At 38.4% G+C, this 13,782-nt stretch overlaps 1 protein-coding gene across 3 annotated transcripts in view; it reads right to left on the reverse strand.

Annotated features, from left to right (window-relative positions):
- Positions 1-818: 818 nt before the first annotated feature.
- Positions 819-13,782, reverse strand: part of DGKI (diacylglycerol kinase iota) — a 560,838-nt gene continuing 547,874 nt past the window's right edge. For all 3 annotated transcript variants that reach the window (XM_053718992.1, XM_053718991.1, XM_053718990.1), the window contains 4 exons: positions 12,006-12,126; positions 4,890-4,926; positions 1,995-2,094; positions 819-1,493 (listed from right to left, as the gene is read on the reverse strand). In XM_053718992.1, the coding sequence (XP_053574967.1) occupies positions 1,377-1,493; positions 1,995-2,094; positions 4,890-4,926; positions 12,006-12,126 (375 nt within the window). In that variant the 3' untranslated portion in view covers positions 819-1,376. The remainder of the gene's footprint in view (positions 1,494-1,994; positions 2,095-4,889; positions 4,927-12,005; positions 12,127-13,782) is intronic.

The raw sequence follows: 13,782 nt of genomic DNA on the forward strand, positions 1-13,782 counted from the left end.
TTTATAATTGTGTTCGTATGTAGGTGTGTGGTTACCCCTACAAACCCTTCATCTCATTGAAAACTCTGTATTTCCAATTGGAGTGGAAGAAAAACAGATTTTAATGATATCCTATTATAAATTTGTAACTAATTTAAACTTAAAGGGATAGTCTAGTCAAAATTAAACATTCATGATTCAGATAGAACATACAAATTTAAGCAACTTTCTAATTTACTCCTATTATCATTTTTTCTTCTTTCTCTTGGTATCTTTATTTGAAAAAGCAAGAATGTAAACTTAGGAGCCGGATCATATTTGGTTCAGCACCTTGGTAGCGCTTGCGGATTGGTGGTTACATTTAGCCACCAATCAGCCAGCACTACCAAGGTGCTGAACCAAAAATGGTCCGGCTTCTAAACTTACATTCTTGATTTTTCAAATAAAGATACCAAGAGAATGAAGAAAAGGTGATAATAGGATTAAATTAGAAAGTTGCTTAAAATTGCATGCTCTATCTGAATCATGAATGTTCAATTTTGACTAGACTATCCCTTTAAGTGGACTGTAATGCAATAAAAAAGAAAGCCACAATCATTGCATTTAAATAAGAAGTCTTTCATGGCAAACTAGTGTATATTTGAATGGGGATTCATTATATAGCAAATAAAAGTATATCACTTAAATGTCAGTTATTTTTTATGGATAATTATTTTTAGACCTTAAAAAGTATGTGGATGTTTGGTAATAAAATGTGTGTTGTATCCTTGGAAATATATCCGGTAAACATCTACCTTATTCAGAAGTCTGAGCATTATTGGACTGAGCATTCAGATTGGTTAAAGTTTGACATGTTGTTTATAAAAGAAGGAAACAATACAGGTTTGCTTCCAAATAACAAGAAGGTTGATACATTATTTATATTTTGGAAATAACCTCCCCAAAATTTTAGCCACACATAGACTATAGTTCAGTCTCTTCCATTTTAATAAATCGGCACTGCAGATACCAAAACAGAGAGTGAGGTTTATAACACTGAACAGGCCTAGACGTTCTTCACTCTGACTGGGCTTTGTGAATTTTGACCATAGTGAGAATAAAGACACTGGACAGGTTCATGCTTCCTACTGGAAAACAGATAGGTTTCCACTTGAGGTGGGCTGTCAGCCCCAGCTCTGCTCCTCTTTACCCTTTCTTCGCCAACATCAATGCATAAGAGAACTGCAAATCCATGGCAAGACTCAGTAGCCCTTAGAAACTGGACAGAAATCCTCCACTGGTTATTTTGCATGAGGGAGGGGAACTTTATTCATCCAGCTTCTTCCACCTGGGATGATGTTCTCCAGGGGCTTACTGTTGAGGGTCTCTCATCTCTTCCTGGAGTATATGTCACCCCATTAGACTGCCGTTTCTAGATCTTCATTGGAAACCTGCTGCTTGGCTTGACACATTTCCAGGTAAGATGCAAGTTCTGTCTCTCCTGCCTCCTGGGCTTTGTCATAAGGTGTCTTGCCCTGTTGGGGATGGGAGGGAATGGATAATGAAATGAACAAAGAAGAAAGGAAGAAGGTCATGGAAGATGATGGGTCAAAAATATAGTGGGAAGGAACAAATTTGGGGAGATGAAAATGGAGTAATTACAAAATAGAAACAAAAATGATGAAGAAATACAGAAGGAGATGAACAAACATTAAGGATTAGCAGAGGCCATATTAAGAATCTGGAGGAACAATAACAGTTTTATAAGAATAGGAAAAAGTGGATTAGTGATAAAGATGGAGACTTTCCAATAGACTGATAAACAAGGAGAACTAGTGAGAAAGGGAACGAGGCTTGCGTCTGTGAGCTGTCTAATGCAGACAGATGGCAATGAGCAGGGGAAGAAAATAAAGAGGCCAAAAAAACATTAAAATACATTTACCTTTATAAGAATATTATGAATGAACTTTAGTTACATGTAATGGTTGTGGATGGAAATCTGAAAGCATTGTGTATCCAGAGTTTATATTTATTACCTTGGCATCTTTCACTAAAACACAGGCTCCGCCATCTACAAGGATTTGGCAAACCCGTCTGTGCCGATGGAAGGCGGCTTTGTGTAGTGCTGTCTCTCCCCTAAACCAAAAAAGACATAAATAATGTTAAGTGAATGTAAATTATATACATATTAGATTCAGAAAGCAAGGTTCTAAGAAACACTAAAGTCAAACTTAAACATTCATGATTCAGATAGAGGGGTGGATTTTACAACGGCCGAATGGCCCTTGTTCCCCTTGTTTCCGCACGAGCCTTCAGGCTCGCCGGAAACAGCAGTTATGAAGCAGTGGTCTTAAGACCGCTGCTCCATAACTTATCCGCTGCCTCTTAGGCTGCGGTCTTCAATCCGCCTGATCCTATACGATCTGGCTGATTGACACCCCCTGCTAGCGGCCTAATGGCCGCAAATCTGCAGGGGGTGGCATTGCACAAGCAGTTCTGGTGAACTGCTTGTGTAATGATAAATGCCGACAGCTTACACTTTCGGCATTCAGCAATGTCTTTCGGACATGATATGCTACAGCGTATCATGTTGGACAGACATTGGTAAATCTACCCCAGAGAATGAACATTAAGGGGTAGATTTATCAAGCAGCGAATGCAGCAATCTACCCTCGTAGTTTCAGGTTCCCCTAAAACTAAAGTTAAGAAGCAGCGTATGCTGTCGGCATCTATCAATGTGCGGCGGACATGATCCACTACAGTGGATCATGTCCACCCGCACAATAATAAATCGGCCCCTAGATCTCTAAACAATCCTGACCCCAAAGGCAATAAGCCATAATCAACCGAGCCGTAAAAAGTAATAAACTGTAATCCACCATATCTCCATTGCAATATACAATAAACAACCCTGCCCCAACCTGCAATAAACCTTAACAAATTCGTCCCCAATTAACCCTAACCAATATTGCCCTCAACTGCAGGGATTATAAAATCAGCTAATGTTATTTAGTTCAGATATTTTAATAATGGGTTTATCATGTTTTTATTTTCTCATGGGTGGTTTAAGAGCCAATTAAAAGCAGCCATAATAAAGAAAAGGGATTTCAGCAGCTCTCAAATAAAAAAAGATATCAAACACTGTTACAATTAATAAAGTACAAATTCTTGATGTAACATTTTGGGTGTAAAATCATTTACCAGAAATACTTTTAAAGTTTTGGAACATTATGTTGTTAAAGGGCTTTGCTAATTAAAAAAAAGTTAAAGGGACACAAAACCCAAAGTTTTTCTTTCATGATTCAGATAGAGCATGCAGTTTTAAGCAACTTTTTAATTTACTCCTATTATAAATATCTCTTCGTTCTCTTGCTATCTTTATTTGAAAAAGTAGGAATGTAAGCATAGGAGCCGGCCCATTTTTTGGTTCAGACCTGGGTGGTGTCTGCTGATTGGAGGCAAAATGTAGCCACCAATCACATTATTTTCACTGATTTTTTTAAATTAAATTATTATTAAATGTTATGCAAATTCTTTGTAATTTGTCTAAAACCCTTAGATCTTTTCCCGTAATTTGAGGATGTCCTAAAAACTGGACATAGAGACAAATAAATAAATAATTTTAAGGGACATTATCCTGAAAAATCATCCATATGAAAGCAGTTTTTAAATGTGTTTTTTTTTTAACCTGACAAGTTAAAGGTTATTCAAAATTTAAATTGTAATGAATACATCAGTATCAGTAGTTCACTTTGTTTATACTGATGCTCGTTGGCTAATAAGTAGTTTCTACTAATGCTGATTGGTGGATAGATTCCCCCTGCGGATTAGATAATAGATCCTTTCTGATATTGCTTGTGTTTAAATGCTGTAACAACCATAAGTTTAACTTTTTTCTCTAGGAAAAACCTTGGATGTCACTGGCCTGAGTTGTGTGTCACAGAGAATTAGGAAAATATCCAAAGATGCTCATGGTGTTTTTCCTTGAACATAAATTCTTAATCGTGAAGCATAAACTCTTTACTGCTGCTTGTTTAAAACTTTAATGAAAATATAAAGATTAGGGGTCATGTTAAAGGGACCCTCAAATCAAAATTAAACGTTCATGATTCAGATAGAGCATGCAATTTTAAATAACAATTTACTTCAATTAAAAAAAAAATATGCAAAGTCACCATCTCCTACTGCCAGAAAAGAAATATACTACTCAAAATCTGTCAGAAAAAAATCTACTACTCAAAATCTGTCAGAAAAAAATCTACTACTCAAAATCTGTCAGAAAAAAATCTACTACTCAAAATCTGTCAGAAAAAAAGTCTACTACTCATTTGAAGTTTAGAATATGGGCTCCATTTATGAAGCAGCCGATGCTAAGAAGCAGTGGTCGTAAGACCGCTGCTCCTTAACTTGTCTGCCACCTTTTAGGTGGCGGACTGAAATCATGATTGACGGCCTCTGCTAGCGGCCTATTGGCTTGTGCAATGTTAAATGCCGACAGCGTATGCTAACGGTATTTTGTGAGGTCGAGCGGACATGATTCCCTACAGTGAATCATGTCCGCTTGCCCTTTATTAAATCTACCCCTAAGTGCTATTACATTGTCTTGTTATCATGTGTTTGTTGTTTATGCAAATCTACTGTATTTAACGGTCTTTTAAAAACACACTAAGGTTTTTCCAATGTAAACAAAGATCGTGGAGCCCTACTATAAATTTAATTCTGTTTTTGCAATTTCCATGGTGACAGTTTACTACTGACAACATTGTTCTAGAGCAGAAACTTAATAACTGAAGGATACATTTACCATATATTTTATTTATAATATTTCAATGAACAGTTTATTACTTTTACCCATATGTGCCTGCCCCAATCCCTGACATCTAAATACATTTTTGTTGGGGAAAAGTTTATGTGACATGGTTAGAACTTACGTGGTTCGTTCTGCCATTTCCAGCAAATCTGAAGGCCCTGGGAAGAGAGAAGAGCTCATGTTCAGGAATTCAGATATAAAATGACTACTAGCCCTCCCTGCATAATGATTGCCCTCCCCTTCAGTGGTAACTTCCCACCACCACTCTGCCCAGGCACTGCAGCAGCTCCAGCCAGCCCTGCATGTCAGAGGCCGGGCAAATCATTGGTAGGCTACAAGTGTGAAGTGGGGGTTCCAGCTCTGGTCGGGCAAGTTCTGGGTATGGGAAAACTATAGAAGGAGGGATGACCACAGTTGAGGGGGCCCATGGGGGTCTACTGGCCCCCTGCTGATACCACTGTTTGGCCATGGGGGTTCTAGAGGTGTGTAGCATTAATAATTAATGTGCAGTATTATTTAATATATCTCTGACATTTCTCACTTTTTTTAAAACTGGCAACAGTGTCTTTTTCCCCCTTTCATTTCAATGTGTTTATTGTGTAAGGTTATGATGAGGGGCGCATACAAATCTCGTTGAATTGTGCAGTTTTAAGGTTGCAACGCTGTGGCTAGACATTAGTTCAGGAATGGAATTCATTGAATCTCTGTGTTCTATACACCCTACCGACCAGTGAACACAATTATAAACTATACTAGGGAATGAATAGACTTGTCTTAAAAGCACATGAGCGAGCAAACGTGAGTGCACTTTTTAGTGGTCACATCCCTGGGTACAAGAGTGACAACAAGTTAGGGACACGGAATGTCTAACTGTTAAGCAGCGTCTAGCACTGCCAATGATATAAATCTAACTCTGGTTAATATTCTATAGAGCCAGTTCACTAAATATGTAAAATCATTCCACTATGAAAAAACACCTTAGGAGAAAACAAAATGAATACAGCTAAATGTTACCAGGGGCTCAGGACATATCCCTGTAGCTGTTATACGTTAATTCTATTAGATATCCTGGTATAAGATGTACTTACAGGCAGGATAGTACCTGTGATCTCTGTAACATTTGCATGCGAATCCCCAGTATTACCAGGGAAGGAAGAGACTTGGGGACCTATCTATCAAGTTCCGAATGGAGCTTGATGCCCCGTGTTTCTGGCGAGCCTGCAGACTCGCCAAAAACAGCAGTTATGAAGCAGCGGTCACAAAGACCGCTGCTCCATAACCTGTGCGCCTGCTCTGAGCAGGCGGACAGACATCGCCGGAATTCAACCCGATCGAGTACGATCGGGTTGATTGACACCCCCCTGCTGGCAGCCGATTAGCTGCGAGTCTGCAGGGGGCGGCGTTGTACCAGCAGCTCTTGTGAGCTGCTGGTGCAATGCTGAATACGGAGAGCGTATTGCTCTCCGTATTCAGCGAGGTCTGGCGGACCTGATCCGCACTGTCGGATCCGGTCCGCCAGACTTTGTTAAATAGAGGCCCAGGGATATTATTGTTAGAAACACATAAAGAATGTGATGCCGGTCTTGCATAGCAAGTAAAATACATATATAGGAGTTTGGTAGAAGTTTGGACTAGCAGCGAAAACTTAAAGGGACACTAAACCCACATTTTTTCTTTCATGATTCAGATAGAGAATACAATTTTAAACAACTTTCCAATTTACTTCTATTATCTAATTTGCTTCATTTTTTAGATATCCTTTGTTGAAGAAAGAACAATGCACATGGGAGAGCCAATCACATGAGGCATCTATGTGCAGCAACCAATCAACAGCTACTGAGCCTATCTAGATATGCTTTTCAGCAAAGAATATCAAGAGAAAGAAGCAAAATAGCTAATAGAAGTAATTTAGAAAGTTGTTTATAACTGCATGCTCTTTCTAAATCATGAAAGAAAAAATTTGGGTTTAATGTCCCTTTAAGCTCAGAAAGACTGAATGTTGTGACTCAAATTCATTTTCTACATTCAATGTTTATGTGTGGAAAAAAGTTGCAGCAACATCACAAATTGAAAAGACTTATACCTGACCATTGTCACAATTTTGAGTTGCAAATTCAGCTTCATTTTAATTAATAGAGTCACATCTATCGTTCAATTGATCAATTCTCTCTCATAGAATGAGTTCCACTAGGTAAGGGACATGAAACACTATTTTTTTCTTTTGATAAACATTTGAATTCACATGTGTTTTCTAATTTGATTCATTCTCTTAGTATCCTTTGTTGAAAAATATACAAAGGTTTGCTCAGAAGCAGCAGCACACTGCTAGGAGCTAGCTACTGATAGCTGGCCGCTGATACATGCCTTTTCTCATTGGCTCTCCTGATGTATTCAGATAGTTCCCATTAGTGCATTGCTTCTTGTTCAACAAAGGAACACAAGAGAATAGAGCACAGCTTTAGGTTCAGGACGAGCTGTCTCCTGCCTGTTGTTGTGTTCTGAGAGGAGGTTTTGCTGTAAGGGTATTGCAGAAGAAGGGTATCACAGGTGGAAGAAGGCCTTGCGAATAGCGTAAGACTGGAGGAGGGGTGCGCTAAGGTTATGGCAACGGGACCCATGCTACTGCTAATATTAAAGGGACATTGTACACTAGATTTGTCTTTACATAAAAGTTGTGTAGCTGATGCATTTATATAGCCCATCTGGGAGTGTTTTTGCAACAATGTATAGTTTTGCTTATTTTTTATATTGTGCTGATTTTCAGACTCCTAACCAAGCCCCACAGTGTCAGATGTATACGCACGTTTACAGAATCCTGCTGGCTTCTATTTATGTTATCTGTCTTTCATATGCAGGGGAGGGGGGAGTGTCTGATTTCCTTGTTTTCCAAGACCCTTTCACTGGGTGTCCCAGCCTAACCTCATCAACAGTGCTAAGCTGGGAGCTTCTAATTAAGTTTTTAAAATGTTTTATACTGGATTTTTAGATCAGTATCTGTGCACATTCTTCTTTATAATAATGTCTATTACATGCAGTTATATGAAAATTTGTGTACACTGTCCCTTAAAAGGGACAGTAAACATTCAGAATAATGTTATATCACACAGTGCAGAATTATATAATATTATTTTAGCGGTAACTGCAAAAATTAAAAGTATTTCCAGATTTTGAAGTGTAAAGTTATACTCCGTTCCAGTATCTATTGAGCGGGTCTTGGATATCCAAAGCACTATGCGGGCTTGCTGGCTAGTCACAGCACACCCAGTCACACTATGTGTGCAGATTTATATAACATTATTCTGAACGTTTACTGTCCCTTTAACTAAATATTAAGCTCCTTGGGTTTTGAGACACAGTTTTGGTACTGCTCTTCTGATTTTGACTTGACCTGCTCCTGACAATTACCTGCAGAACACCCTAACCCTCTTTATACCTTATTCAAGCATCTCTGAATCTAGCCCAATGTATTTGGTACCAAGCAGGGCATGTACAATGAACAATTGTTTAATGATAAGATACTGGTACCTGCAGTTTTATAGGTCCAAGAACCTATTCAGAGAAATTTATTTTGCTTGCTTTTGCTGAAAATATAGTGGGGGGTCCCAATGCTCCCTAGAAAGGCTGGAGCCCAGATTCCAAACTTAAGAAAACTGCAAATTATCTGACCCAACAACATATGCTACACAGTGATTTCTGAGAGCAGTGCACAAACCCTTTTAGTCTTAAAGGAATATACTAGACAAAATTAAACTTTCATGATTCAGATAGATCATGCAATTTTAAGCAACTTTCTAATTTACTCCTGTTATCAATTTTTCTTCGTTCTCTTCGTATTTTTATTTGAAAAGGCAATTAATGTAAGCATAGGAACCAGCTTATTTTTGGTTCAGAACCTGAATAGCACTTTCTGATTGGTGTCTAAATGTAGCCACCAATCAGCAAACTCTACCCAGATGCTGAACCAAAAATGGGCCAGCTAATAAGCTTACATTCAAATAAAGATACCAAGACAACAAAGAAAAAGTGATAATAGGAGTAAATTAGAAAGTTGCTTAAAATTGCATGCTCTATCTGAATCATGAAAGTTTAATTTTGACTAGACTATCCCTTTAAGTGGCTACAAATAAGGAAGATACGATAATGCAGCTAGTTCAGTCAATCTGTAGCATTTTGCAGCATAATTAGCCCAAAGATTTTGTTTTTCTGCTCTAGGGAATGTGAGACAAGCGCAATTTTTAATATATATATAAAAAAAAACTAAAATTTTATTGCAACGGTACTTCATTTTAAAATGAATGAATGAATTAATTAATTAATTAATGGGGAATTGCATTTTAAATTGTATGTCCTTTTCCCAACTGAAAACATTGGCATTTTTATGATTTGTCCCTGTATCTTTCCCACACATTCCTCATATGTTTTTCTTCACCATAGGGATCAGTAAATAATGTCTTAGTCTTTCTATGCATTGAATTGCGCATTGCCGTATATCTCAAGTTACTGGATTAGCGCTATCATGTTATCTAAATTCTGATGAAATTAATTAATAGAACTATCCAGTTCTGTGACTATTTTAAAGCACTTTTTCTAAAGGTACAGTGAAGCATGCTAGTTATTTTGGCAACGATTCCATACAGAACTGTCACCAACATCGCAGGCAGCGTAACCCTGGAATCATCAGCCATCCATCCCAAATCCCCATGCATAGCTAACACAAAAAAAGGGAAGACGCTTTAGAGAAGATGCCATTACAGGACTGTCAGTCAGTGCCCAGCGGGTGCTGAGAGAGAAAAAAACAGACAAAAAAACAAGAGTTTTGGTAGTGAAAAAGATTTGGGGGAGGTATCAGCAGGAGTAGCAGGGAAACAAAGCGAGCAAACAGGGAGGTGTCAGGGAAAAGGCAGGAGCTGTTTGGAGATTTTGTGAAAGGGCTGCAGTACTGAGACAGAGGGAGCTAGGGTCACAGTCAGGCTGCAATGATGTTAACCCATTGCTTGCCAGAGCAAAATGCAGAGACACTTTGTATTATGTACATAAATATCTAAGATTTTATTTTGTGTCATCTTCTATGTAATATGGATATCACAGGATCAGCAAGAACAAGGGTGCTCACTGGAAGTGTACTTATTAACCAATATATGTTTGTAGGCTAACATATCTATCCTGCAATTGCTATGCTTGCAAGGTTTTCTCTGGGAGACCAGTTGGCTAAACTGATAATATATATAAAACTAAACAGGAATAAGAGTTAAACTGCACTAACAACAATAGGGCAAATCACAAAAAATCAAGTCTATGGGGATTTTTGTAGATAAATCATTTGATATGGTTTTCTAAAGAATAGTTATCGACCCAAAGTCATTTGAATAGTGTGTTTGTAGAAATGGGCACCACCAAGTTAATCCTTCCTGCAATATGCCGTTTTCAGAAAGACCCTGACTTTTTGTGGAATGCAGCTTGGTTCATCCCTTATGTACTGCATTCAAACGGTCTGACTTTCCAAGGTCTGAAAGTTTATAGTCTTAGTCCAGACATAAACAACAGAAATTACTATTATCTATAAAATACCATAATCTACTGGCAGCCAAGAGGCTATGGAAAGATTAAACTGAGATCTGATTTGTCATTCTCCATTAATAATTGGCACCAAGCAATTGTGTTATATCTCGTGCATAGCATAGGCCAAACCCTTACAAACTTGTATTTATAGTATATCAGTTGAGATACTTAGAGGGACATTATAACCAAATGTTGAAACAGTAGAAAGTGATGCAACATAGCTGTAAAAAGCTGTCAAGAAAATATCATCTGAACATCTCTGTGTAAAAAAAAAAGATATTTTACCTCAAAATGTCCTAAGTATTCACACCCCATTGTAAAGGACTTTCAGCAGTCTGCCTGTCCCGGAACCTGCAACGGAGTGTGCCTCATGCACACTCATGTTATTTCCAAATTCAGTTGAAGGAAGTTTACTATGAAATCTTATGAGAGTTAAGTGAAATCTCATGAGATCACAGTAAAAGAGTTCTTTTTTTTACCTGTAGCTAGGCAGTAACTGAAAAATAACTTTTTACACAGAACTTACTCTGGTGAAATGAGAAAATTGTGAGGTAAAATATCTTCCTTTTTTACATAGAGATGCTCAGGTGATATTTTCCTGTCAGCGTTTTACAGTTATACTGCATCATTTTAAAATATGAGTATTATGTCCCTTTAAATACATAAATAGCTCATTAAATAGAGATATTTCATGGTGCTGAATAAGTAACTTGTTCCCATTATTAAGTGTTATTATAGCACACATTTAATAGAAATATAGCACGGCCCAAATTTGGAATAAAATAAAAAGTTGAAACCCTAATGGAACAGGACAGGACATAGGAGGTTTAACATGGTTAAATATATAGTTAAGTACAAATTAAAATGTATTGGCAGTTTAATATGTAAATAGATCTTATTCCTGATGCACTGGTTGTTTTAAAAGGTCATACATTGGGGCCAAATTATCAAGGTCCAAACGTCCCCTGATGCCCCTTTTTCCATGCGAGCCTTTGGACTCGCCGGAAACAATAGTTAAGAAGCAGCGATCTTAACTGGTCCACCGCCTCTGAGTAGCTGACAGCAATCAACCTGATCAGATACGATCGGGTTAATTGACACCCCCTGCTAGCGGCCGATTGGCCACAAATCTGCAGGGGGGCGGAATTGCACAAGCAGTTCCCAAGAACTGCTTGTGCAATGACCCACTGAGTGGATCATGTCGGACAGGCCAATGATAAATCAGCCCCATTAAATCTCAGAAGGAGCTTCCAAACAATATTGCATAGGCAAAAGGATTTAAGAATATGCTCTAAGATGCGCCAAATGCTCACACACCAGTATAATGTCTTTGACCAGCTGACTTACTGATGCTACAACACCCATTATACCAAACAATATGAATAAAAATGAGGTTCCTAAGTGCACTGCAATGTATAAAACATTAAATACAATCTACAAAAGTGAATACAATTTGTACTTCATTCCATGCTTTATTGCATTGCATTTCGTTTCCCTTATTGCTAAGAATTACTCTAAGTTAGCTAAAGAACGTTTAATGTAATATTTTCCTTGAATGTATACTATAAATGGCTTCACACCTGATGTCGCTGCTATAGTATCATGTTCCAGCAAGTGTTAATTAACATTTAGGGCACAGTTAAAACCTGCTAGGAAATCTACTTCTAATGAATCTCACCCTGTTGTAAGATGTATTGAACGATCTCGCTGTGTCCCTCTCTAGCTGCCACGTGAAGCAAGGATCCTGTCTCTGGTCCCTGGATCCGTAAGTTTGCCCCTTTCTTGCAATACTCTGTTACCTGGTTAAAGCAAAGAAACCTGAATGAGACACAGTAGGAAGCAGAGAAAAAAATAAGCATCAAATGGAATTTATAAAACACATAGAGTTAGAGTACAGGTGGTGTGCTAACTGTAGCACGCTTTTAATAAGGTTTTTTTTCCGGCTTTTTGCATTTGCTCGAGAGTATACGTTAACGCGACTTTGCAAAGTCTATCTTTTTGCATGTGTTGAGTTTTGATTGCGCACAAACTTTTCACTTACAACTCGTAATATGAGCGCCACACGACGCACACAAAAAGCCTCCGTCTAGCATAGTTAACATGTGAGCCATAGAAAGCAGTTAAATTAATACCTGTGCATTTAATGCTTGATACATGCCTGCTTTTGTATAGCTCCTTGACTGCCTATTATAAAAAAAACTCTGATCTTAAAAGGTCAATGTATAAAACACCTGTACTGGGCCAACCATCCATTTTCATTCTCCAATATTATTATGTTTGGAAACCTGCAAATAAGTAATGCTGCACAGTTCATCAACTTAACCAGAGAAACTAATGGCATGGGGGCCAAATTATCAAGCTCCGAATAGAGCTTTATGCCCCTGTTTCCGCATGAGCCTTCAGTCTCGCCTAAAACAGCAGTCCTGAAGCAGCGGTCTAAAGAACGCTGCTCCATAACTTGTCCGTCTGCTCTGAAGCTGCGGACATCAATCCACCCGATCCTATACGATCGGGCTGTTGACACCCTTTGCTAGCGGCCGTGAATCTGCAGGGGGCGGCATTGCACAAGCAGTTCACAAGAACTGCTTGTGCAATAATACATGCCAACAGGGTATACTGTCAGCATTTATCGATGTGAGGCGGACAAGATACGCTACATTGTATCATGTCCGCTCGCACTTTCATAAATCAGCCCCATGGCGTAAATTATTTGTCCCTCTCATTTGACCAGAGGAGCTAAAGGCATGGTATACACTATTTGACTCCTAACTTCAACCAGAGCAGCTAAGGCAGTGAAAATAATTTACCCCCTTACTTAATCAGGAAAGCTAATAGCATTGCGTAGATCATTTGTCCCCTTCATGAAACCAGATGAGTTGATGGCATTGTGTATATCCGTGTCTTCCTCACTAGAACACTAGAGTTAAAGGTATAATGAAAATCACTCCCTCCTAATGTGACTAGTAGAACCAATAGCATTGACTACATCATCTGTTCCTCTCACTTGACCAGTGGAGCTAAAACACATGCCCATCTCATTCAATCATTGGAGGTAAAGGTATGATGTGGATCATTTATTCCCTTACTGGATCAGTGAAGCATATGGCATAGTGTCAATCAATTACCTTCCCACTATACTGGGAAAGTAGCACATACTAAAAAATAATTCCTTCTCTCACTTGATCAGTGGAGCTAATGGAATTGAATATGTCCCCTTATTTGACCAGTTTATCTAATGGCACGGTGTATATAATTTATCACATTCATTCAACCTTACTAAACCATAAATGGTAAAGCCATGGCGTTAAACATATGTCCTCCTTACTACTCCAGAAAAGGTAAAGCCATGGCGTTAAACATATGTCCTCCTTACTACTCCAGAAAAGGTAAAGCCATGGCGTTAAACATATGTCCTCCTTACTACTCCAGAAAAGGTAAAGCCATGGCGTTAAACA

Source organism: Bombina bombina, chromosome 6 (genome assembly GCF_027579735.1).
Source record: "Bombina bombina isolate aBomBom1 chromosome 6, aBomBom1.pri, whole genome shotgun sequence".
Taxonomy (NCBI): domain Eukaryota; kingdom Metazoa; phylum Chordata; class Amphibia; order Anura; family Bombinatoridae; genus Bombina; species Bombina bombina.